General features: G+C 43.1%; 1 protein-coding gene across 1 annotated transcript in view; it reads left to right on the top strand.

Annotated features, from left to right (window-relative positions):
* The first annotated feature begins 18,412 nt into the window (after window positions 1–18,412).
* Window positions 18,413–27,913, top strand: part of LOC142740843 (excitatory amino acid transporter 5-like) — a 414,141-nt gene continuing 404,640 nt past the window's right edge. The window contains exon 1 of the mRNA XM_075850270.1: window positions 18,413–18,589. Within this exon, the coding sequence (XP_075706385.1) occupies window positions 18,413–18,589 (177 nt within the window). The remainder of the gene's footprint in view (window positions 18,590–27,913) is intronic.

Genomic DNA, 27,913 nt, shown 5'->3' with positions numbered 1-27,913 from the left:
TGGTTTTATTTCATATATTTATAGCAAAACTGATGGGGTCAATGTTGTGAATTTAGTAGTAAAGGCAACTGGCAAGTCAAGTTAGTGCAATCTTCACTAACCCGTTAGTGACCGCCCCATAGTGTTTTTGCGGCGGCCACTAACGGGCTTTATTCCAATGCAATAGCCTTTTTAGAGCACTGCATCAGAATAAATAAAAAGAGCAGAGAGTCGTTAAATGTCCCTGCTCTCAGCTACCAGAGGTAGCTGAGGGCTGGGGGCATCCCTGCTCGAACGGGTGAAATCGATATTAGTATCGATCTCACACGTTTAACCCTTCAGATGCGGCGCTCAATAGCGAGTGCCGCATCTGAGTTACATAGTTACATAGTTACATAGTTAGTACGGCTGAAAAAAGACACATGTCCATCAAGTTCAACCAAGGGAAGGGAAAAGGGAAGGAAAAATTTCTACACATAGGAGCTAATATTTTTTTGTTCTAGGAAATTATCTAACCCTTTTTTAAAGCCATCTACTGTCCCTGCTGTGACCAGCTCCTGCGGTAGGCTATTCCATAGATTCACAGTTCTCACTGTAAAGAAGCCTTGTCGCCTCTGCAGCTTGAACCTTTTTTTCCCCCTTGTGCCCCCTTGTTTTTTGAGGGGGTTTTACAAGGAACAGGATTTCACCATATTTTTTGTATGTGCCATTAATATATTTATATAAGTTAATCATGTCCCCCCTTAGTCGTCTTTTTTCAAAGCTAAATAGGTTTAATTCTTTCAATCTTTCCTCATAACTTAAATTCTCCATGCCCCTAATTAGCTTCGTTGCTCTTCTTTGTATTTTTTCCAACTCCAGGGCATCCTTTCTATGAACTGGAGCCCAGAACTGAACTGCATATTCTAGATGAGGCCTCACTAATGCTTTGTAAAGTGGTAATATTACATCCCTGTCCCGCGAGTCCATGACTCTTTTAATACACGACAATATCCTGCTGGCCTTTGAAGCAGCTGATTGACACTGCATGCTGTTATTGAGTTTATGATTTACAAGTACACCCAGATCCTTCTCAACAAGTGAATCCGCCAGTGTAGCTCCCCCTAGGACATAGGAAGGGAGCTCCCTCTCTCTCCCACCGGCACCCGGCGATAAGATCGCCGAGAGTCTGTGTCTCCGATGGCAGCTGGGGTCCTAATAAAGGCCCCCAGGTCTGCCTGTAGTGTATGCCTGCTAGGTCATGCCAGAGGCATGGCCTAGCAGATGCCTGTCCGTTTTACACGGACAGGCATAATACACTGCAATACAGAAGTATAGCAGTGTATTATAAATGCGATCGGATAATCGCATAGTGAAGTCCCCTAGTGGGACTAGTAAAAAAGTAAAGACAAAGTTTAATAAAAAGTGAAAATAAAAAGTGAAAAAAAATTAATGAAAAACCCACTTTTTCCCCTCACAAAATGTTTTATTATTAAAAAACAAAATAAAGTAAAAAGGTTACACATATTTGGTATCGCCGCGTCCGTAACGACCGCAACTATCATTTAACCCGCACGGTGAACGTCGTAAAAAATAAAATAAAGAACATGCAAAAATTATTTTTGACTCCTTGACTTCCTTGACTCCAGCCTTAAAAAAAAAGTGATAAAAAGTGATCAAAAAGTCGCATCTACTCCAAAATGGTACCAATAAAAACCACAAGTCATCCCCCCCAAAAAATGCCCTCATACAACTGCATCGACGAAATAATAAAAAAGTTACGGCTCTTCAAATATGGAGACACAAAAATAAATAATACAAAATCTATATAAATTTGGTATCGTTGCAATCATGAATAAAGTTATTGTGTTATTTATACCACACGGTAAACGGCGTAAATTTAGGACACAAAAAAGTGTGGCAAAAATTGCAGTTTTTTTTCTATTCCCCCCCAAAAAAAAGTTTATAAAAGTTAATCAATAAATTCTCTGTACCTCAAAATGGTGCTATTAAAAATTACAACTTGTCCCACAAAAAACAAGACCTTATATAGCTATGTCGACGAAAAAATAAAAAAGTTATAGCTCTTTGAATGAGACGATGGAAAAACGTAAAAAATGGCTAGGTCATTAAGGTCTAAAATAGGCTGGTCATTAAGGGGTTAAAGATCCTGCACAGAGCAACCTGGTTCCAACTCGGCTGCATGCTGCATACCCTCTCTCCCCTTTGTATTCATGGATGAGGGGCACTAGGCTCTATGTATCATTCCTGGTGAAACTGTGAAAAACTTAGCTCCTTTTGGACTTCCTTCTGTTCCCTTATAGCTGAGGTATGGAATACCCATTTTCATAAACACCCTTCGGTCTGCCCAGGGGTGAACCTAGCCCCGCTGCTGCCTGAGGCAAACTATAAAAAGTGCCCCCCCCCCCCAAATCTATCAGAGTTTTCTCATTACTATCTTTACACAAACACGCAATATATACATTTTTTAAATAGGAAAACATTTGATGTTTATTTGTTAGGCCCCGTTAGGCCCTGTTCACATGGAGTATTTTGAAGAGTTTTTTGGCGCGGAGACCGCTCCGCAAAACTCGTCAAAAAACAGCCGAAAATGCCTCCAGAGAAAGAAGGGACATGCTCTATCTTCACGCGTTTACGCCTCTTACTTCCCATTGACATCAATGGGAGGCAGAGAAAGCGTATTTCGCTGAGTTTTTTGCCCATAGCACTCAATGGGCGCAAGCGAAAAACGCAGCGAAAAACGCGGCGAAAATCACGGAAAATGACGTGCAGGAAGGACAAAATCTGCCTCAAAATCTCAAACGGAATTTTGAGGCAGAATTTTCCTCCTGCAAAAAACTCTGTGTGAACATAGCCTAAAAGTGCTGTTTGAAGTATGGAAAATATTTAAAGAATTATTCTTACTGCCAATCAGTGCAGTGCAAATAGTACAGTCTGCACTGCACTGCCCCATATCTTTCCTCGGCAGCCAGTTTAATTTGCGGCGTTACTCTCTGCAATGACATTCAGGCCAGTCCAGGACGGATCGCGCTTAGCGCTGTTTTGAAGCGGCACATCCTGGGCTGGTTTCTTTGCTCTACCTGCTGTATTGTAGTGGTCTGCCTGTGCTGACTTGAAGCCAGTGGTGGATTAACATGATCTTAGGCCCTGGGCTGTACACAAGTTATGGGCCCACATACCACACGTAAGTATCACCAAAATGTCAAAGTACATCACATGCCACTCTGCAGACTGTCTCTTAGCCTGATCATCTGCTGCCACACTCACACTTCCCCACAGCCCCCACCACATGACCATGGGATTACAGAGCTCGCCCCCTTCGAACCCTTTCACTTAACCTCCCCTTCAATACCGTCCACACCCTTTTCTACTTCATGGCCCTTCCTCTCTTCCATGCCACTCTCCCATCCCTAGTAAAACACACGAGACAGTGGGTTGGAAAATTTCGGCCACAGCAGCCATTTTATTAACAAATTTACATGAACATAAAACATAGCTTTATAAATAACATTACTAGGAAAGGGAAGTCCTTGGAGCTCCAAAACTTTGGCGCCTAACTGCCCCCTGTATAGCTACTTACCCCCAGCCGTCTCCCTACAGGTTCAGGGGCACCTTTCTAATCCGCAGTTGGCTTGCCAAGTTTGTAAAACCACTCCCCGGGACACCACCCAGCAGGAGGCCAAAATACGCCCATATCCATGAGCAATTATGTACTTGGCACCATACCTCTGATGAATCCCCAACTTCAAATTACCACCAACTCCAAGGACCCCCCAATCCGCCACACGAGCATACTTAAACCACCTTTAAGTATGCGAGCCCCCACCATCCATCATTGCACGTTCAATCCCTTCCTGAATACGCAAAGCCCAGAGGTCAATGCCCACCGAATTCAGATGCACTCAGTCACCTAGCCAATATTTTCCTTGGCCATCCTCAAAATCATAGTGCCGGACGAAAAAAAAAACAATTTTTCACCACAAAGCTGGAAACCGCCCGATTAACTTTTACCCGGGCCTTGTTTATACGCGCTACCGAATGCGCATTTCGCCATACACTCCGCGGTACAATTTCAGACCAAATCACCTTCACCTTCGGAAAACAGGACCACAGCCGGAGAAGATCATACTTAACATCCCGAATTAGCTCTCTAAACGGACGAGTACCTAAATCGTTACCCCCCACATGAAGGACCAACAAATCAGGAACCCGATCCAACTGAGCATACCGATGAAAATCCGGCAAAACTCGACTCCACACCATGCCGCGCGTGCCCAGCCACCGTATCACCACCGATGACCTTTGGAACCCCAGTTGCCGTCCATCCGGCCGAACATCAGTCCTTAAAGCCCCCCAGTGCACATACAAGTGTCCAAGTATCCACACAAGTGCAGGTGAGCCACCTGTAATAGAAGAATAACAAAGATGACACAACCCGGAAATAGAATTAAGAGATGAGGAATGAGGAACGACAAGAAAAGAGAGAGGGGAGAGGGGGAAGGAGAGGGAGGGGGGTGGGGGGAGAGGGAGGGAGAGGGGGGGAGAGAGTATGAAGAAGAGAAAAGAGCAAACAACCCCCATCCCGCCACATCCGTGATCACAAATCACATAAACTGGAGACGCACGTAGGACTTATACCTCACAGAATCCCAACGACCTATGCGCTTCACCACCTCAGGCCCCAGACCCCATGATGCTGCTTCCGTAGCTGCCCCAATACGAAAAGAGTGTGGTGAGTAAATAGCCTTGTCCAAACCCAACACCTCCAAACACCTACGGAAAACAACTGTGAACTGGCATCGTGACAAGAAGGAACCATCCTCATGGCATAACAGCGGCCCCCCGCTACTCCTTTTTAGTACGGAGTACCGCGCAAAGCATCTCACCGGGCACATCCCTACCCCCGCCACTGCCCCCAGCACCACCCATTTTCCCTTATCCCCCTGATCCGTTTTCGACCGCCTCACCCAAAACTCCACTCTCTCCACACCTCCTAGTACATCTTCCGATTGCAAACCCCCCGCTCTCTTCTTGCTGGGGGCCACTAGCTAACCCACCCGTAAGGCCCCAAAAAACGCCCACGAAAAAGCCAACTGAAACAATGCTACTTCAAAAACCGAAAAACACACCCTCACCAATACGTCACCTAACTGCTCCAAGAGCGCAAAAGAAACCGGGCGACGGCCGTCCGGCCGCCCCGCCCCCTTTTTCGGAAACCCCTTTAAAGCCTGGACAATCAAGAAATCCTTCGTCAAGTCCGTCAACCCCCTTAGTTTAAAACCAAAGGCCAAAGCCGAAATAAAACGATTCACCTTAGACACCGACCAGCCCTCTACCGACACCTGACCCAGGAAACCCAATAAAGCTACCCTCTGGTCCTCCAAAGACCCGACTTTGGGCAAACCTGATAACCATGACACCCAGTCCTTCCACGCCGCGTCATACGCCAACCATGTACCAGGCGCTAGAGAGGACGTGATCAAACCTCCTGCTGCTCGCAAAACCAAGTCCCAAAGCCGCTCTGGGAAAGCGACCCCTTCCAGATCCGCCTCCGGTGCCAACAGACGAAACCGCTCCCACTGTAGGCGAGAGAGAGAATCCGCAATGTCATTATGCACCCCCGGAACGTGAACAGCAACAATCCAAGCATTGAGTGACAAACATCGCAACACCAGACCACGCAACAGCCTAACCACCGGGGGGGAAGACGCCGACACATTACTGATTGCCAACACCACCCCCATGTTATCGCAGTGGAACCGCACCTTGCTATTTTGAAAACGCTCCCCCCAAATCTCCACCGCAACCACTATCGGGAAGAGTTCCAGAAGGACAAGATTACGAACCAGTCCCCAAGATACCCATTCACACGGCCACTGCCCAACGCACCATTGTCCTTTACAATATATACCGAAACCCACGCTACCGGAAGCATCTGTAAACAATTCCCATTGGATATTATCCACCACCGGCGAAATAAGTAACGACTTCCCATTATACAATTATAAAAACTCCCTCCAAACCCCAGCCGTCGCTGATGCCAACCTCCTACAAAAAACTCTGCCTATGGGCATTATCCGGCAAGCAAAATTAAGTTTCCCTAACAACGACTGCAAATCCCGCAGCTGAATCTTACGAAGCCGGCCAGTCCTGCTCACCTCCAGTCGCAGCGCATCCAGCTTATCACTAGGAAGTCGGCATTCCATTGCCACCGAATCCAGGGTAATACCAAGAAAAACTATACAAGTGCTGGGCCCTTCAGTCTTCTCCGGGGATAACGGAACCCCAAAACGATGAGCGACCCACTGGATTGCCCCCAGCAAATTAGCGCACACCCCCGAACTTGATGGGCCCACACACAGAAAGTAATCCAAATAATGGATGACCGACTCTAAACCTCGCGGATTACCCATTCCAGGAACGAACTGAACGCCTCAAAGTAAGCACAAGAGACAGAGCAACCCGTTGGGAGACACCGATCCATATAGTAAGCCCCCTCCCAGTAACTCCCTAACAGCCGCTGGCTGTCCGGGTGAGCCGGGAGAAGCCGGAAAGCCGCCTCAATGTCGGTCTTAGCCATAAGGGCCCCAGCACCGTACCGTCGCACCCACTCGACCGCTGCGTCAAACGACGTGTATACCACCGAGCACTACTTCGGATTCGTGGACAACTTCAATGACAGCGTTTTTTTATTCTCAATAAAATGGTTAATGGGGGTTGTGTGTTTTTGTTTCAATAAAATATTTTTTCTGTGTGCTTGTACTTTTTTAAACTTTATTATTGCCGCCTTAGTAATGTCTGCTGGCTGATTGATAACCTCCATTACTAAGGTGGGGCTTAATGTTAGCAGGTGCAGAGGCTAACACTAACCCCCATTATTACCCCGGTACCCACCACCACCAGGAGTGCTGGGAAGAGCCGGGTACGAACCAGTACCCAACCATCTGCAGTGACGGTCAGATACCGGGGTGGCCGCAGGTTGGTAATATTAGGCTGGGGATTACCACCCTGGTAATGCTGCCTGCTGCTGATGTGTTGCATCTGGCTGGTTATGAAAATTAGGGGGGACCCCACATCGTTCTATCCAATTATTTTGTATTTTTTTTTTTTTTTAATGACGTGGGGTCCCCCCCATTTTTCATAACCAGCCAGATACAATAAAGCAGCAGCAGCCTAGCATTACCAGGGTGGGAAGGGCCACTGTATAAGGCCTTCCGCCAGCCTGCGGCCACCCCATTGCCCAACCATCACTACAGATGGTCAAGTACTGGATCGTACCCGGATCTTCCCAGCACCCCTGGTGGCGGTGGGTACCGGGGTAATAAAGGGGGTTAGTGTTAGCCTCTGTACCGGCTAACTCAGCCAGCGGCCATTACTAAGGCGATAGTAATAAAGTTTAAAAAAAAACACAAAGACATAGAAAAAATATTTTATTGAAATAAAAATAAACCACACAACCCTCATTAACCATTTTATTGATAATAAAAAAAGCCGTCATCGAAGTACTCCTGGAATCTAAAATCTTGTGTAAGAAAACACAAAAAAAACGATTAGTAACACATGTGTTAGGCTTAGATACAGGGCCCATGTGTGAAGCTGTCTGTGGGACCCTGTATCTAAGCCTACCACAAGGTAGGCTTAGATACAGGGTCAGGCAGACAGTAATCTTATACAGTAATACAGGGCCCATCAGACAGGATCACACATGGGCCATGTATCTAAGCCTACCATGTGATTGGCTTAGATACAGGGCCCAGCAGACAGCATCACACAATCTGTGATCCTGTCTCATGGGCCCTCTAAGCCTGCTACATCGTAGGCTTAAAGGACTTGTCCAGTCCCTAAACATTGATGGCCTATCCTCAGGATAGGCCATCAATAGCTGATGTGTCGGGGTCCGTCTCCCGGGACCCGCCAATCAGCTGTTTTGAAGGGGCCGCAGCACTCGTACAACAGCTGCTTCCCCTTCATTTCCCTTACTCGCTCACACTGTGAATCGCCGACACCGATTCACAGTGTGACCTGAATGAAGTGACCGGAATAAAGGGGAAGCAGCTCTCGTACGAACATATATATATATAAAACACACACATTTACACACTCATACACACACTTACCTTCTATGTAGGATCTCTAATGCAGACAGTCTCATATATAGACGAGAATCATATACAGTGAAGGAAATAAGTATTTGATCCCTTGCTGATTTTGTAAGTTTGCCCACTGTCAAAGACATGAACAGTCTAGAATTTTTAGGCTAGGTTAATTTTACCAGTGAGAGATAGATTATATAAACAAAAAAAAAGAAAATCACATAGTCAAAATGATATATACAGTGGAGGAAATAAGTATTTGATCCCTTGCTGATTTTGTAAGTTTGCCCACTGTCAAAGTCATGAACAGTCTAGAATTTTTAGGCTAGGTTAATTTTACCAGTGAGAGATAGATTACATAAAAAAAGAAAAAAGAAAATCACATTGTCAAAATTATATATATTTATTTGCATTGTGCACAGAGAAATAAGTATTTGATCCCCTACCAACCATTAAGAGTTCAGCCTCCTCCAGACCAGTTACACGCTCCAAATCAACTTGGTGCCTGCATTATAGACAGCTGTCTTACATGGTCACCTGTATAAAAGACTCCTGTCCACAGACTCAAATAATCAGTCTGACTCTAACCTCTACAACATGGGCAAGACCAAAGAGCTTTCTAAGGATGTCAGGGACAAGATCATAGACCTGCACAAGGCTGGAATGGGCTACAAAACCATAAGTAAGACACTGGGTGAGAAGGAGCCAACTGTTGGTGCAATAGTAAGAAAATGGAAGACATACAAAATGACTGTCAATCGACATCGATCTGGGGCTCCATGCAAAATCTCACCTCGTGGGGTATCCTTGATCCTGAGGAAGGTGAGAGCTCAGTCAAAAACTACAAGGGGGGAACTTGTTAATGATCTCAAGGCAGCTGAGACCACAGTCACCAAGAAAACCATTGGTAACACATTACGCCGTAATGGATTAAAATCCTGCAGTGCCCGCAAGGTCCCCCTGCTCAAGAAGGCACATGTACAGGCCCGTCTGAAGTTTGCAAATGAACATCTGGATGATTCTGAGAGTGATTGGGAGAAGGTCCTGTGGTCAGATGAGACTAAAATTGAGCTCTTTGGCATTAACTCAACTCGCCGTTTTTGGAGGAAGAGAAATGCTGCCTATGACCCAAAGAACACCGTCCCCACTGTCAAGCATGGAGGTGGAAACATTATGTTTTGGGGGTGTTTCTCTGCTAAGGGCAGAGGACTACTTCACCGCATCAATGGGAGAATGGATGGAGCCATGTACCGTCATATCCTGAGTGACAACCTCCTTCCCTCCACCAGGACATTAAAAATGGCTCGTGGCTGGGTCTTCCAGCATGACAATGACCCGAAACATACAGCCAAGGCAACAAAGGAGTGGCTCAAAAAGAAGCACATTAAGGTCATGGAGTGGCCTAGCCAGTCTCCAGACCTTAATCCCATCGAAAACTTATGGAGGGAGCTGAAGATCCGAGTTGCCAAGTGACAGCCTCAAAATCGTAATGATTTACACATGATCTGCAAAGAGGAGTGGGCCAAAATTCCATCTAACATGTGTGCAAACCTCATCATCAACTACAAAAAGCGTATGACTGCTGTGCTTGCCAACAAGGGTTTTGCCACCAAGTATTAAGTCTCGTTTGCCAAAGGGATCAAATACTTATTTCTCTGTGCACAATGCAAATAAATATATATAATTTTGACAATGTGATTTTCTTTTTTTTTTTTTATATATATAATCTATCTCTCACTGGTAAAATTAACCTAGCCTAAAAATTCTAGACTGTTCATGTCTTTGACAGTGGGCAAACTTACAAAATCAGCAAGGGATCAAATACTTATTTCCTTCACTGTATATCTATATATATATATATATATATATATATATATATATATACATATATATATATATATATATACACACACACACACATTTACACACACACACAAACAAACATTTACATACTCATACACACACTTACCTTCTAGGTAGGATCTCTCATGCAGTCTCTTAAAGCAGCAGGGTCTTTACAACATGCCCCATCCCAGGACAGCAGATATAGCCAGCTACAGAAGTAGCTGGTCTGTTAGAAGAATAGGGGGACACAGCACACGAGAGGAGGGGGGCAGAGGAGAGAGAAGCAAGGGGACACAGGAGAGGAGGGGGATACAGGAGATACAGAAGAGTGACACAGGAGAGGAGGAGGACACAGGAGAGGGAAGCAAGGGGACACAGGAGAGGAGGAGGACACAGGAGAGGGAAGCAAGGGGACACAGGAGAGGAGCGGGATACAGGAGACACAGAAGAGGGACACAGGGGAGGACTAGACACGGAGCTTCCTCTCTGCAGACGCTGAGGCTGTGAACTCTCCCCTCCCCCTTCTTCTGTGCCCCGACTGCTTCAGACGAAAGGGAGAGAGAGGGAGAGGACGTAGTTTGTATGCACAGCAGTCCTCCGCTCACCTCATGCGTCTCGTCACTTGCTTGAGGAGAGGACCACTCCTGCTGCAGACCTGCTCCTCTCTGGTGGCGCGTGCTGCATACAGCGTCAGAGAGGAGGAGGAGGAGGAGTGTTCTTACAGATGGGCACGGCTACTAAGTAAAATAATCCCCCTCCCCGGTACAGTCCATCTCTGGCTCAAAATGCCGCCCCCCACTTTCAGCTAGGCTGCGCCGCCTGAGGCTGTCGGCTCACCTCGCCTCATGGTAGGTGCGGCACTGGGTCTGCCTCTTGGGTGACAAACACTTTCATTTAAAATTTTCTGTACTTAAACTGGCCCAATTCATACTGCTTGCTGCCAGAATTCATATAGGCTTCAAATAGAAATCGCCTTATTTGTCTATTATCAAAGTTAAATCTATAGTCAATAGAATTACTATATATGAGAAAATCTAAGAAAAAAGAACCGGCTTATTTGATCTTTACCACCAGGTTTGGCAACCTTAGTTATCTTCCTCCTACTCCTTCAGCTTACATTATTATGTATCTATTTGAGATCAAGGCCTTTGTTTTCCCTTTATGATTTACCTAGCCACTCGGTGAAGTATTCTGCTAATTTTATTTCTGCCTCATATTAACTTATAAGATGTCATATTACAGCCGCTTTGGAGAATATTGTTATTTGGTTGTAAGTTTCCTAGTTGTTTTGATTCTCAATATGCCCCTCCTATGTGAGGGTAATCACTGTATTTGCCTCTTTTTCATTTTTACAAATCATACAATAAATACCATTTAAGTTAAAAGTATTAAAATTAAATAAAAATTATGTTTGAAAATAGGCATGCCCAGTTGCTAAAACATAGTGAACAGATTGATCTGGGCTAAAGCGAACCTTCGGGTCAGTTTATCTCTCTAGTCAGCATTACTTAACACTCCAATTCCAAATATCTTTAAACCCTTGACGCACCATGACGACACTGTATGTCATTGTGCGGGGGGAGAAGTATGGAGTGGGCTTGCGGGCTGAGCTTGCTCTTTACGCTGTGGGTGTCAGCTGTGTATTACTAACTGCCAGGATCAGACTACTTAACGACCATCTAAGCTGTTAGAAAGAGGGTGGCAGCTTCCTCGGACAGTGCAGATAAAATTCACAATATACTGCAATAAATTTGTATATATTAGTCCCAAGGGGGACTACATTTTTTATTTTTAAATACTAAGGCCTCATGCACACTTCGGTCGGCCGTTGTACAGCCGCTAATGATGATTCTGTGAAACACGGACAGCACACGGATGGCTTCTGTGTGCAGTCCGATGTTTCACGGACCAAATCAATGAAAAGGCTTTTCCGTCAAAAATGGGCAAGAGTAGGACCTGTCCTATTTTTGGCCGAACGGTCGCACGGTTCTGTTAAAACTACGGAAGTGTACATGGCCCCATCGAAATAAATGTGTCAGGGTGCTGTCAGTTAAAACAATGGATAGCACCCTGACGAAAAATACTGTAATGGTCATGAGGCCTTAAATAAAGTTTTTAGTAATGTACAAAACAAATTTTTAGTTTTTCGAAACTAATGTAAAAAAAACAAACTAGCATATTTGTTATGGCTGTGTCCGTAAAAGTCCGGACTACTGCAACATAACATTATTTAACCCACATGGTGAATGCCGTAAAAAAGTAAACTCGAGGAAAAAATTTAATAAACAGTGATCAAAAAGTTGTATGTGCTAAAATACTGTACCAATAAGAACTACAGCTCGCCCTGCAAGAAATAAGCCCGAAGACTGCTCTATCGATTTAAGAATAAAAAAGTTATGGCTCTCAATGTAGCGACTCAAATCTAAGGCTCGTCCCACAAAAAGCCTTCACACTGCTCCATTGACAGAAAAATAAAAAAGTTATGGCTCTTAGAAGGCGGGGAGGAAAAAAATTAAAACAAAAAATGGCCTGGACTTTCAGGAGTTAAAAGACAGCACAAACTATGAACACATTTCCTTTCCAGTATCCTTCGATCCCCTTCTAGAAAACTATTTTAAGACATAAAAGGGATATTAGGAACTGTAACTATTTTAGGGGACAAAGTCCCATAATATGAGGTAATATGGTCTCAATGGCAGGGCTCTTTTTCTTAACAGAGATATTTCACGCTGACATGGTGGTTCTTTGGCCAACTTTTTTTTCTTTTAAATGCACAAATGTTCTATTTCAGGTTCTTTCAAGTATTCTTAGGTACTTTTAAGTTTTGATCTGATTGATAAATGTGACTTGTTTGTGATTCCCTCTTTCCTTCACCCCCCCCCCCATACCCTCTTTTACTTTCTATCTTCCTTATTTCGCTCCCAAGATTTTGAATCACATATTAATGGGTATTGCTTTATTCGCTCTTCGTTGCCTTTGTATTGTCTTTTTATTTTTCTTGTTTTGAAAAAGACAAATACATTAGTTTATAAAAAAAATTGCTTAAAGATTGTTAACTAAAAAAATTAAAAGTTTAAGAAATAACTAGTAAGAGGTTTCTGTCCCTCTCACCTTGCAAAAAGTGGCGATTACTGGCACGTCGATAAACAGAAGGCATTGCACAATCTTCCCACACCACTTGATCCAATTTTTGAGGTTTTATATGGCTAAAAAATGTTGTTTTCATTCTGGCTTTTATGCCCCTCCCAAATGCCACAGAAATTTGATCATTTGCAGATCTATCGCTGAGGTTTTGTGATAGATGCTGAGATCACTCTGTGCTGGGAAGGGGAGAAGCTGTATGACGCTGTATGACAGCATTATACAACCAACACAGACACCGCCCCCAGTGAAACCTTAGCATTACCGCCAGCGCCGACTTTAGGTAGGTGGCGCCCTGTGCGAAATTATCTTTCGGTGCCCCACCCCCATCATAAGAAAAATGCCCCATAAAGAAGTATAATGCCCCCACAGTATAATGCCCTTTATAGTGCCCCAACACAGTATAATGCCCCTTTAGTGCCCCCATACAGTAAAATGCCCCCATAGCTGCCCCATACAGTATAATAATATTTAATAATATAATATATTATAACTCCTTCAAGGACACAGTATTTTGTCCTCTAATTGTGCCCATACAGTATTATGTCCCTAAGTGCCACACACAGTATATTGCCCCTACACAGTATAATGTCTGCTTAGTGTCCTCCACACAGTATTATTCCTCCCTCCCCTGGCTGACACACACACACAGTCCCCCCTTGTAGATTGTGCCCCCACTGTAGATTGTGCCATACAGCCTCCCTGTAGAGAGTGCCATATTCCCCCACCTCTCCCTTGTAGACAGTGCTATACAGCCCTCACCTCCTTGTAGACAGTGCCATAAAGCCCCCACCTCCCCCTTGTAGACAGTGCCATACAGCCCCCACTTCCCCCTTGTAGACAGCACCATACAGCCCCCACCTTCCCCTTGTAGACAGTGGCATACAGCCCCCACCTCCCCCTTGTAGACAGCGCCATACAGCCTCCATCTCCCCCTTGTAGACAGTGCCATAAAGCCCCCACCTGCCCCTTGTAGACAATGTCCCCCAAATAAAAAAAATTGTACTCACCTAGGCCCAATTCCCACGACAAACGGAGCTGCTCCACAATGCCGACGATGGGATCCTTGTGTAGGCCGGCATGATCCAGTGATATTGTCACACCAGCCTGCGCAGGGATCCTGTTCCTGTGCCTGATAGGCCACAGGCTGAACGGCCTGAAGCCTAGTACAGAGTTTCCCAACCTTTTTGGACTCGAGGCACCACTGGACAAAAAAAAAAATTCCTCAGGGCACCCCTACCAAAAATTGTTTAGAGAAAGAAAAAAATGGCTAAGAAAATGCACTACACTCTTAGGGTATGTTCACACAGCGATTTTTGTTAGGCAGGAAAAAATCTGCCTCAAAATTCCTTCAGGAATTTTGAGACAGATTTTAAATTGACAGCGTTATTTGAAGTTTGTTTTTTTTTGTTTTTTTTTAAGCCTTGAAGCTAATGCAAAAGACGCAGGCAAACAAAATACTCCAAACGAGACCGCAGGTATTTTCTGCCTCCTATTAATTTCAATTGGAGGTAAGAGGTGGAAACCACTTGAACACCATCAGCCCCCCACTCACAGTAAAATGACCATCAGCCCGCCACTCACAGTCAAATTACCAATAGCTCCCACTCACAGTAAAATGACCATCAGCCCCCACTCACAGTAAGATGACCATCAGCCCGCCACTCTCACTAAAATGACCATCAGCACTCCACTCACAGATTCGCCCTGTAGGTAGTGTCACACAGCCCCCTGTAGGTAGTGCCACACAGCACCTTGTAGGTAGTGCCACATAGCCCCCTTGTAGGTAGTGTCACACAGCCTCCTGTAGGTAGTGCCACTCTGCCCCCTGTAGGTAGTGCCACACCCCCCTGTAAATAGTGCCACACAGTCCCCTTGTAGGTAGTGCCACACAGCCCCCTTGTAGGTAGTGCCACACACCTTCTTGTACGTAGTGGCACACAGCCCCTTTGTAGATAGCACCCCCCTTCCTGTAAATAGCGCCACTGTAGCTCCCTGAAGGAGCTGAATCCACCTGTATCCGATCCTGGACGGAATGCTTGATGTCTCTGTCATATATGGACAGTGAAATAAGGGGCAAGTCGTGAAGCGGAATCCCCGTCCTCAGCGTTGCCGACAATTTGACCAGGGATTCCACTCCAGGAAAAGCCCCTGATGTCTCTGTCCAGGAGCGGAATCCCTGACCACAGGGGGATTTCGCTCCTTCAGGCAGCTACAGTGGCGCTATGTATCTATGGAGGTGGGGGTGCTATCTACAAGGGGGCTGCACTTCGCGTTGAGAGGAAGAGGAGAGAAAGCAAGGCCGTGGCAGTGGTTCATAGGATTGTTGCTGGGTTCACCCCGTGGCATTGCGGTTGGAATCACTGGCCTAGTAGATAGCAGAGCAGGGAGATATCTCAGACGCAGATACTATTGAGGGCCCATTGAGGCGGGCAGCATGGAAGCCCTCATTCACGGTGTCGCCGCTAGCATCCCCTATGGCTGTTACAGCAATAGCGACGCCACTGAGAGAAGAAGGGCCCGGGCGCTTCTAAAACACAAGCAGGGGAATGGAGCCAGCGCAGCGCCCCCTTCCACCTGCTGGAGTGATGCGCTCTGTGCAATGGCACAGGTCGCAAACCCCTAATGCCGGCCCTGGTTACCACTCCTTTGGCTAGCATCGCCTAATTAGCATAATAAAAAAAGTAGCTCATAACTCGGAAAGTAAAAAACGAATTGTGATACAAATTACACTGACTTCATCAGCATGACAGCGCCTATGACACAAGGTAATTGGGCTATACTGAGCTGGTGACAGGTCCTTTTTAAGGCCTTGATTACACAGTTCAGATTTGATGCAAATTCTGCATACATTTCTTAAGCCAAACCCAGAATTGGATCAAGGAGAGCAGACCTATAAGTCCTTCCTTTATATATTTCTACTGTTTAGGTTCAGTTCTTGGTTTTGGCTTAAATCATACATGCAAAATCTGTAGCAAATCTGCACTAAGTGAACAAGGCCTAAGTGAATAGCGTTCAGTCTATGTAAAGCAGTTAATTTTTAAACGAATCCAATTTAAGGTATTTTAATTTTAATTTTTCATGCTACATGCTTAGGCTCAATACACTCTATGGGGGAAACGTATCAATGACTGAACGCCAGTACGCAAATTTTGGCGCACTGCTGTTTTGCATAAAAAATTTGGCTTTTTCCCCATTTTACAGCACTTAAAAAAAGGTGTGTGACAAATTCATCATAATTTACGCCAGATCTGGCATAAATTTATGAGCTATGAGCTGGCGTAGATTTCACTGTGTAGGCCACTGGGTGGTAAAAGCTTGAGGTCCGTGCCGCGCCCCATATTGTCTCCGTCTCTCGATCAGAGTAATACCCCCCAAGGACAATAATATATATATATATATACATACACTACTGTTCAAAAGTTTGGGGTCACTTAGAAATGTCCTTATTTTTGAAAGAAAAGCACAGTTTTTTTCACCGAAGATAACATTAAATTAATCAGAAATACACTCTATACATTGTTAATGTGCTAAATGACTATTCTAGCTGCAAACGTCTGGTTTTTAATGCAATATCTACATAGGTGTATAGAGGCCCATTTCCAGCAACCATCACTCCAGTGTTCTAATGGTACATTGTGATTGCTAACTGTGTTAGAAGGCTAATGGATGATTAGAAAACACTTGAAAACCCTTGTGCAATTATGTTAGCACTGCTGTAAAGTTTTGCTGTTTAGAGGAGCTATAAAACTGACCTTCCTTTGAGCTAGTTGAGAATCTGGAGCATTACATTTGTGGGTTCGATTAAACTCTCAAAATGGCTAGAAAAAGAGAGCTTTCATGTGAAACTCGACAGTCTATTCTTGTTCTTAGAAATGAAGGCTATTCCATGCGAGAAATTGCCAAGAAACTGAAGATTTCCTACAACGGTGTGTACTACTCCCTTCAGAGGACAGCACAATCAGGCTCTAACCAGAGTAGAAAGAGAAGTGGGAGGCCCCGCTGCACAACTGAGCAACAAGACAAGTACATTAGAGTCTCCAGTTTGAGAAATAGACGCCTCACAGGTCCTCAACTGGCAGCTTCATTAAATAGTACCCGCAAAACACCAGTGTCAACGTCTACAGTGAAGAGGCGATGCTGGCCTTCAGGGCAGAGTGGCAAAGAAAAAGCCATATCTGAGACTGGCTAATAAAAGGAAAAGATTAATATGGGCAAAGCACACAGACATTGGACAGAGGAAGATTGGAAAAAAGTGTTATGGACAGACGAATCGAAGTTTGAGGTGTTTGGATCACACAGAAGAACATTTGTGAGATGCAGAACAACTGAAAAGATGCTGGAAGAGTGCCTGACACCATCTGTCAAGCATGGTGGAGGTAATGTGATGGTCTGGGGTTGCTTTGGTGCTGGTAAAGTGGGAGATTTGTACAAGGTAAAAGGGATTTTGAATAAGCAAGGCTATCACTCCATTTTGCAATGCCATGCCATACCCTGTGGCAGCGCTTGATTGGAGCCAATTTCATCCTACAACAGGACAATGACCCAAAGCACACCTCCAAATTATGAAACAACTATTTAGGGAAGAAGCAGGCAGCTGGTATTCTATCTGTAATGGAGTGGCCAGCGCTGTCACCAGATCTCAACCCCATAGAGCTGTTGTGAGAGCAGCTTGACCGTATGGTACGCAAGAAGTGCCCATCAAGCCAATCCAACTTATGGGAGGGGCTTCTGGAAGCATGGGGTGAAATTTCTCCCGATTACCTCAGCAAATTAACAGCTAGAATGCCAAAGGTCTGCAATGCTGTAATTGCTGCAAATGGAGCATTCATTGACGAAAGCAAAGTTTGAAGGAGAAAATTATTATTTGAAATAAAAATCATTATTTCTAACCTTGTCAATGTCTTGACTATATTTTCTAGTCATTTTGCAACTCATTTGATAAATATAAGTGTGAGTTTTCATGGAAAACACAAAATTGTCTGGGTGACACCAAACTTTTGAACGGTAGTGTATATTTTAATATAAGGGTTTGCACCGTTAACGTTTAAAAAAAGAAAAACGCAGTGTGAACTCCACCTTAGATATGTTTGTTAAGCCAGCTTCCTTCTCTTTTTATAATGCTCTTAAAATAGCTTTATCCAATTTGTGACCTGGCACTTTAAGCTGGGTTGGACATTTCCCTGTTTTCTGATCCTTTTTAAGGATTCACTGCAAGATTATGGCTGTGATCTTAGAGGCAAAGGAAGTTTATAGGATATGCAAGCCATACATGCTTAGCAACACAGCTATTGTAAAGGTAGAATAATCGGTGAATGCAGATATTTTCATGCTTTGATACATTCATTGAAGAAATGTGGGAATGCCTCAAACAATGTCTCCTTAGTATCTTCACACGTTTGCGGTTAAACTACTGTCGATGGATAAAAACATTCTGGACTCAAAATGGTTTGCTGACTCTTTCGGTTCTTTCTGTTGTAACGGGGTGCCTTATTGGATTTTTACTTAGAATACTGGAGCTCAGTGATTTGGTGAGTTGGAATGTTATTAAGATGAGACTTGTTCTTTGTTTGCTTTAACTGTATTTGTCTAATTAAAATAGCTATAATATGCATTAAACTTTACATAAAATGTGAGAAGTCTGTAGAAGTCTTTAGATGTCTAGTGAGGAGAATATGCCGAGAATAATATAAGTTAGGCCACGAAGAACTGTAGATATTCCCCATGTAATTCATGTCACTTATCATGCTATATATCTTACATAGTTACATATTTACATAGTTAGTACGGTTGAAAAAAGACACATGTCCATCAAGTTCAAACAAAGGAATGGGAAAAGGGAAGGTAAAAATTTGTACACATAAGAGCTTATATTTTTTTGTTCTAGGAAATTATCTAAGCCTTTTTTTAAAGCCATCTACTGTCCCTGCTGTGACCAGCTCCTGCGGTCGGCTATTCCATAGATTCACAGTTCTTACAGTAAAGAAGGCTTGTCACCTCTGCAGCTTGAACCTTTTTTTCTCCAGACGGAGGGAGTGCCCCCTTGTTTTTTTGAGGGGGTTTTACATGGAACAGTATTTCACCATATTTTTTGTATGTGCCATTAATATATTTATATAAGTTAATCATGTCCCCCAATAGCCGCTTTTCAAGGCTAAATAGGTTTAATTATTTTAATCTTTCCTCATAACTTAGATTCTCCATGCCCCTTATTAGCTTCGTTGCTCTTCTTTGTATTTTTTCCAACTCCAGGGCATCCTTTCTATGAACTGGAGCCCAGAACTGAACTGCATATTCTAGATGAGGCCTCACTAATGCTTTGTAAAGTGGAAATATTATATCCCTGTCCTGCAAGTCTATGCCTCTTAATACACAACAATATATTGAAGCAGCTGATTGACATTGCATGCTGTTATTTAGTTTATGATTTACAAGTACACCCAGATCCTTCTCAACAAGTGACTCCCCGAGTATAGCTCCCCCTAGGACATATGATGCATGCAGGTTGTTTGTACACAGATGCATAACTTTACATTTACATTTACATTAAATTTCATTTGCCAAGTGGACGCCCAAACACTTAGTGTGTCAAAATCAGCTTCCAATTTGCGAACATCTTCCATAGACTGAACAATACTACATAGCTTGGTGTCATCTGCAAAAATAGAAATAGTGCTATTAATCCCATCCTCTAAATCCTTAATAAATAAGTTGAATAATAGTGGTCCCAGCACGGAACCCTGGGGTACACCACTTATAACCGGGGACCATTCAGAGTAGGAATCATTGATCACAACTCTCTGGATACAGTCCTTGAGCCAATTCTCAATCCAATTACAAACTATACTTTCTAAAGCAATAGTCCTTAATTTACCCATTAGACGTCTATGAGGGACAGTGTCAAATGCCTTTGCAAAGTCCAAAAACACTATATCCACTGCGGCCACTCTGTCTAGGCTTCTGTTCACCTCTTCATAAAAACAAATCAGGTTGGTTTGACAACTTCTGTCCTTAGTAAAACCGTGCTGGCTGTCACTGATACTATTTTTTGTCACATAATCCTGTATACATTCCCTCAATAGCCCCTCAAACATTTTCCCCACGACCGATGTTAAGCTTACTGGTCTATAATTACCCGGGGAAGATCTAAAGCCCTTTTTGAAAATAGGCACCACATTTGCCCTCCGCCAGTCCCTTGGCACTATACCAGTCACTAGAGAATCTCTAAATATTATGAAGAGGGGGACAGAAATATCTGAACTAAGCTCTTTAACCCCTTCCTGACATTTGTCGTAAGTATACGACATGGAAAGCCAGTGCTTCCCACAAAATGTTGCATACTTACGCCAAATGCTTGGCACTGGCTCAGAAGCTGAGTCGGTGCCATCATCCCTGAATGTCAGATGTATCTGACAGCTGACATCCTGCTGTAACGGCGGGGACTGAAGATAGCTTCGATCCCCGTCATTAACCCCTTAAATGCAGCCGTCAAAACCGATCGCTACATTTAAGGTGTTTGCAGCTCATCGACACCCCAGCAATGAAATCGCCGGTGTGTCGGTGGCTGCAATGGCAACCGGAGGCCTAATACTGGCCTCCCGGTGTGCCTAGCACGGAAAACTTCCAGCCCCCGCCTGAAGGCGGGGCCTGAAAGGCTTCCGTAGCCACCGGCAAGATAGCGCCGACTCAGGAGATGAGCCGGCGTAATCAGGGTTGGATATCAGCTGTATGTTACAGCTGACATTCACCTGTAATGGCAGGAACCAGAGCTAGCTCCGATCCCTGCCATTAACCCCTCAGATGCAGCGATTGGATGCGATCGCTGCATCTTTGTGGTTGCTAGCAGATCGGCAGCTGTGCCCTGCAATCGCACCACTGCCGACTGCTATTATGACACCAGGAGACCTAACAATGGCCTCCTGTCTGCCATTACGGAAGCCGATTAGGCCCCGCTCGGAGGCGAAGCCTAATCAGCTTGCTGTCAGTGAATGACTGACAGATCTAGTACATTGCACTACATAGGTAGTGCAATATATTAGAAAAAAAATCAGACAGTTGGACCTTCAAGTCCCCTAGTGGGACTAAGGTAAAGTGTAAAAAAAAGTGAAAAAAACTATGTGAAAAAAAGTGAAAAAAAAATACAATAAAAGTTTTAAGTAATAAAATGCAATGTTAAATACCTTTGTCTCAAAAAAGACAAAAGTATAGAAGGTATGATACCTTTATTGGCTAACCATAAAAGTTCTATATGCAAGCTTTCAGAGCATAAAGGCTCCTTCTTCAGGCTTATTACAAATGAATGACTTCGAAAAAAGCACAACATTTGGATGTTACACAAAGACAATTAGTACATGGGGTGATACATCATTTTTCGAAGTCATTCATTTGTAAACTGCCTGAAGAAGGAGCCTCTGTGCTCTGAAAGCTTGCATATAGAACTTTTATGGTTAGCCAATAAAGGTATCATACCTTCTAAACTTTTGTCTTTTTTGACACAAAGGTATTTAACCCCTTCAGGACTGAGACACTTTTGGACCAAATGACAGAGCCTCATTTTTTAAATCTGACGTGTGTTACTTTATGTGGTAATAACTCGGGAATGCTTTTACCTATCCAAGCGATTCTGAGATTTTTTTCTCGTGACATATTGTACTTTAAGTTAGTGAAAAAATTTGGTTGATATATTCAATATTTTTGTGTGAAAACACCAAAATTTAGAGAAAATGTGCAAAAAATTTGCATTTTCTAAATTCAAATGTATCTGCTTGTAAGACAGATAGTAATACCACACAAAATAGTTACTAGCTAACTTTTCCAATATGTCTACTTTAGATTGGCATCATTTTTTGAACATCCTTTTATTTTTCTAGGACATTACAAGGCTTATAAGTTTAGCAGCAATTTCTCACATTTTCAAGAAAATTTCAAAAGCCCATTTTTTTAGGGAACAGTTCAGTTGTTAAGTGGCTTTGAGGGCCTTATATATTATAAACCCCCACAAATCACCCCACTTTAAAAACTTCACCCCTCAAAGTATTCAAAACAGCATTCAGAAAGTTTTTTTTAACCCTTTAGGCGTTTCACAGGAATTAAAGCAATGTAGCGGGGAAATCTACAAATTTTTTGGGCAGAAATTCCATTTTAATCCATTTTTCCTGTAATACTGAAGGTTTTTACCGGAGAAGCACAACTGAATATTTATTGTCCTGATTCTGCAGTTTTTAGAAATATCCCACATGTGGCCCTAGTGCGCTACTGGACTGAAATACCGGCCTCAGAAGCAAAGGAGCACCTAGAGCCTTTTAGGGCCTTCCTTTTCTTAGATTATATTTCAGGCACCATGTCAGGTTAGAAGAGGTCTTGTGGTGCCGAAACAAAGGAAACACCCCAAAAAATACCCCATTTTGGAAACTAAACTCCTTGAGGAATTCATCTATGGGTGTAGTGAGCATTTTGACCTCACAGGTGTTTCATAGATTTCATTAGAATTGGGCAGTGAAAATGAAAAATTACATTATTTTCCAATACCATGTATTTTTACCTCCAAATTTTTAATTTTTTCAACAAATAAATGAGGAAAAGCACCCCAACATTTGTAAAGCAACTTCTTTAGAGTACGGAAATACCAAACATGTGGTCATAAACTGTTGTTTGGGCAAGCGGCAGGACTCGGAAGGGAAGGCACGCCATTTAGCTTTTGGAGCGCTGATTTTGCTGGATTCATTTCTCTGCACAATGTCGCATTTGTAAAGCCCCTGACGTACCAGTACAGTGAAAACCCCCCAAAAGTGACTCCATTTAGGAAACTATACCCCTTGAGGAATTCATCTAGGGGTGTAGTGAGCATTTTGACCCCCCAGGTGTTTCATAGATTTCATTAGAATTGGGCAGTGAAAATGAAAAATTACATTATTTTCCAATAAGATGTAGCTTTACCTCAAAATTTTTATTTTTTTCAACAAATAAATGATGAAAAGCACCCCAACATTTGTAAAGCAACTTCTCCAGAGTACATAAATACCCAACATGTGGTCATGAACGGCTGTTTGGGGAAGCGGCAGGACTCAGAAGGGAAGGCACGCCATTTAGCTTTTGAAGTACAGATTTTGCTGGTTTGATTTCTCTGCACCATGTCACATTTGTAAAGCTCCTAAGGTACCAGTACAGCGGAAACCCCCCAAAAGTGACTCCATTTGGGAAACTACACCCCTAGAGGAATTAATCTAGGGGTGTAGTGAGCATTTTGACCCCCCAGGTGTTTCACAGATTTCATTAGAATTGGGCAGTAAACATGAAAAAAATAATTTTTTTCCACTAAGTCGTAGCTTTAGGTAAAAATGTTTCATTTTCTCATCAAATAAAGGAGAAAAATCACCGTAACATTTGTAAAGCAACTTCTCCAGAGTACGGAAATACCCCATATGTGGTAATAAAGTACTGTATGAATACACATCCGGGCTCAGAAGGGAAGGAGCGCCATTTGGCTTTTGGAGAGCAGATTTTGCTGGATTGGTTTTTCTGCGCCATGTCGCTTTTGCAAAGCCCCTTAGGTACCAGTACAGTGGAAACTCCCCAAAAGTGACTCCATTTGGCAAACTACACCCATTGAGGAATTCATCTAGGGGTGTAGTGAGCATTTTGACCCCACAGGTGTGTCATATATTTTATTAGAAATGGGCAGTGAAAATGAAAAATTACATTATTTTCCAATAAGACGCAGCATTAGTTAAAAATGTTTCATTTTCTCAACAAATAAAGGAGACAAAGCACCGTAACATTTGTAAAGCAACTTCTCCGGAGTACGGAAATACCCCACATGTGGTCATAAACTGCTATTTGGACGCACAGCAAGGCTCTAAAGGGAAGGAACGCCATTTAGTATTTGGAGTGGAGATTTTATAAGATTCGTTTTTTGACACCATGTTGCATTGAGCTATAGTACCAGTACAGTGGTACCCCCAAAAAAATTACCCCATTTTGGAAACTAGATCCCTCAAAGAATTGATCTAGGGGTGTAGTGAGCATTTTGACCGCACAAGTGTTTTGAAAAAATGAGTAAACAATAGATGTTGCAGATTGAAAATTGCTGTTTTCCACAAATATGCCATTTCAGTGCCCACTGTGTTGTGCCCAGCTTGCACCACCGTAGACACACATGCCATAAATTGTTAAGCGGGTTCTCCAGAATACCCCATATGTGGTCATAAATTGCCGTTTGGGTACACTGCCAGGCTCAGTTGGACCACCATTTGGCTTTTGAAGCGCAGATTTTGCTTGGTGCATTAGTGGTATTTCAGCTTATAATGTGGGGGCATATGTGAGCTGGGCGGAGTACATCAGGGTATATGTAAGCTGGGCGGAGTACATCAGGGTATATGTAAGCTGGGCGGAGTACATCAGGGTATATGTAAGCTGGGCGGAGTACATCAGGGTATATGTAAGCTGGGCGGAGTGCAACAGGTCATAATAGGATGATGTAATAAATGGGGTGAATGAAGAATCCATGTATTGGTGTGGTATGCTTGGAACCAATCCTTTATACACAGGCCGGGTTTATTGGGTATTATACAAAATATCTGCGCTCCAGTGTTGCCTTATATTTGACTTCTTCACTAGCCCTATAAGCCGCACAAGGCCCTAAAGTTTCCTCATCTCTGCTGCGTCTACAGGGTCCAGCAAATGCCGATGTGGGGTATTTAGTGAAATTCTACTGGACCTAAAAATTCGTCTGGGTCGTCATTTAGCATCATTTTGCACCATTGCGTTTTGAGAGTCATAACGTGTAATTTTTCCGTTAGGGCGTGTGTGAGGGCGCCTTTTTTGTGGAACGAGCTGTAATTTTTATTGATTCCATTTTGGGGTACATGCGATTTTTTTTATCACTATTTATTACATTTTCTGGGAGATGAGGAAACCAAAAAACAGCCATTCCAGCACGTTTCTTTTTTGTTTTTTTTGACAGTGTTCACCGTGCAGTATAAACAACATGTTAACTTTATTCTGCGGGGCGATACGATTACAGCGACACCAAATTTATATTGGTTTTCTTTACGTTTCACTACGTTCCCAAAATAATAATACTCTTTTCTAAAAATATCATGTTTTAGAGCCGTAACTTTTTAATTTTTTCGTTGATATCGCTGCAGAAGGGCGAACTGTAGTTTCTATTGGTACCATTTTGCTTTACTTGCAACTTTTTGATCACTTTTTATTACATTTTTTTTGAGACAAGATTACCAAAAAATAAAAGGCGGTCATTGTTTTTTATTACAATTTTTTACGGTGTTCACCGTGCGGTAAAAATTCTGTGATATTTTTATAGATCAGGCCGTTCCGAACGCGGCGATACCTATTATGTATAGTTTTTTTTCATATTTTCATGTTTTTTTAATAATAAAGGAGTTGATCAGGGAAACAGGGCAAGTGTTGTTTTTATTATTTATTTATTATTTTTTTTTTTTTTTTTCTTTGACATTTTTTTTTACATTTTTTACTTTTTCTTTTACACTGACCTGGGGACTTGAAGATCTGGTCTTCTGATCCCCGGTACGATGCACTGCACTACTTAAGTAGTGTAGTGCATCGCAACTGTCATTTTTCATTTGACAGTTAGCGTATTAGGTCCTGCCTCGGGCAGGACCTAATAGGCTACCGTACCTGGGCAACCAGGAAGCCTAGTAACGGCTTCCTGGTTGCCATAGCAACAATCGCCACCCGCGATCCACCGCGGGGGGGCCCGGGGGTTACAGAGGGAGCTCCCTCCCTCTGTAAACCACTTCAATGCGGCGGACGTCATTGACAGCCGCATTGAAGGGGTTAAATGGCTGCGATCGGCGGTAACAGCCATCGCAGCCATTGCAGCGGCATGTCAGCTGTGTATAACAGCTGACAGCCGCTGAAGATAAAGCGCGCACAGCTCCTGTGCTCGCTTTATCTGCAGGGCGTAACTGTACGCCCGTCTGCGGGAAATCACTATGATTTCGGACGTACAGTTACGCCCAATCGCGGCAAAGGGTTAAAGAGGCTCTTTCACCAGATTTTGCAACCCCTATCTCCTATTGCAGCAGATCGGCGCTGCAATGTAGATAAGAGTAACGTTTTGTTTTTTTTTAAAAACGAGCATTTTTGGCCAAGTTATGACCATTTTTATATTTATGCAAACGAGGCTTTCTAAAGTACAACTGGGCGTGTTTAAAGTTATGTACAAGTGGGCGTGTATTGTGTATGTACATCTGGGCGTTTTTACTACTTTCACTAGCTGGGCGTTGTGACTAGCAGTGTATGATGCTGACGAATAAGCATCATCCACTTCTCTTCGTTAACACCCAGCTTCTGGCAGTGCACAGACACACAGCGTGTTCTCGAGAGATCACGCTGTGACGTCACTTCCCCAGGTCCTGCATCGTGTCGCAAGCTGGGTGTTAACGAAGAGAAGTGGATGATGCTGATTCGTCAGCATCATGCACTCCTAGTCACAACGCCCAGCTAGTAAAAGAAGTAAAAACGCCCAGATGTACATACACAATGTACATAACTTTAAACACGCCCAGTTGTACTTTAGAAAGCCTCATTTGCATAAATATAAAAATGGTCATAACTTGGCCAAAAATGCTCGTTTTTAAAAAAACAAAAACGTTACTCTTATGTACATTGCAGCGCCGATCTGCTGCAATAGGAGATAGGGGTTGCAAAATCTGGTGACAGAGCCTCTTTAACATTGCATATTGTTTCTAGCTAACACGGTACTACACTATTTTTTACTGTACTAAGTAATAAAATAAAACACAATCGCCCTTTTTCTCTTATCAAGTCCTTTATTATTGAAAAAAATAAATAAACCAAACATATTTGGTATCGCCGCGACCGTAACGTCCTAAACTATAAAAATATTATGTTATTTATACCACGCGGTGAACAACGTAAAAAAAAACTTCAAAAATGATGCCAGAATTTCTGTTTTTTGGTCACTTTGCCCTACAAAAATGTAAATAAAAAGTGATCAAAAAGTCGCATGTATCCAAAAATGGTGCCTATAAAAAATATAGCTCGTCTCGCAAAAAACAAGCCCTCATACAGCTCCGTCGACGAAAAAATGTAAAAGTTATGGTTCTCACAACAAGGCGACAGAAAAAATACATTCTTTTTACAAAGGTAATTTTATTGTGCAAAAAGTTGTAAAACAAAAAAAAGTGCTATAAATTAGGTATCTCTAGAATCGTACTGACCCGCCGAATAAAGTTAACATGTAATTTATAATGCATGGTGAACGCTGTATAAAAAAAACACTAAAAAAACGATGCCAGAATTGCAGTTTTTTGGTCACCTTGCCTCTCAAAAAATAGGATAAAAAGTGATCAAAAAGTCGCATGTACCCCAAAATGGTACCAATATTAACTACAGCTCGTCCCTCAAAAAAACAGCCCTCATACCACTACGTCTATGAAAAAATAAAATGAGTTAAGGCTTCCATAAGTCACGAAATAAAAAATATGCAGTTGTGCGAGGGTGCCCGTATTATACCAGGACAACACTTCCTAGCAAAATTCCCCAAACTGCAAAGGTGTGGAGTGTGGACCAAAAGGGGTATAAGTAAAGACATCGTTTATCAGTGCGACACCGACCTGTGCAGAGAGGTTTGCTTCACAGCATAACACACATCTATGGATAATTTTATTGTTTACCCCATTATTATACCCCCTGACTATGCCCCTGATGTACTCTGCCCAGCTTACAGATGCCCCACATTATAAACTGAAACACCAGTAAAACTCCAAACAAAACTACCACCAAGCGAAATCCACACTCCAAAAGCCAAATGGCGCTCCCACCCATCTGAGCCCTACAGTGTGCCCAAA

This window comes from Rhinoderma darwinii, chromosome 1 (genome assembly GCF_050947455.1).
Source record: "Rhinoderma darwinii isolate aRhiDar2 chromosome 1, aRhiDar2.hap1, whole genome shotgun sequence".
Lineage (NCBI taxonomy): Eukaryota > Metazoa > Chordata > Amphibia > Anura > Rhinodermatidae > Rhinoderma > Rhinoderma darwinii.
Note: the sequence above shows the minus strand (reverse complement) of the source record. Positions and strands in the feature narration are given on the sequence as shown.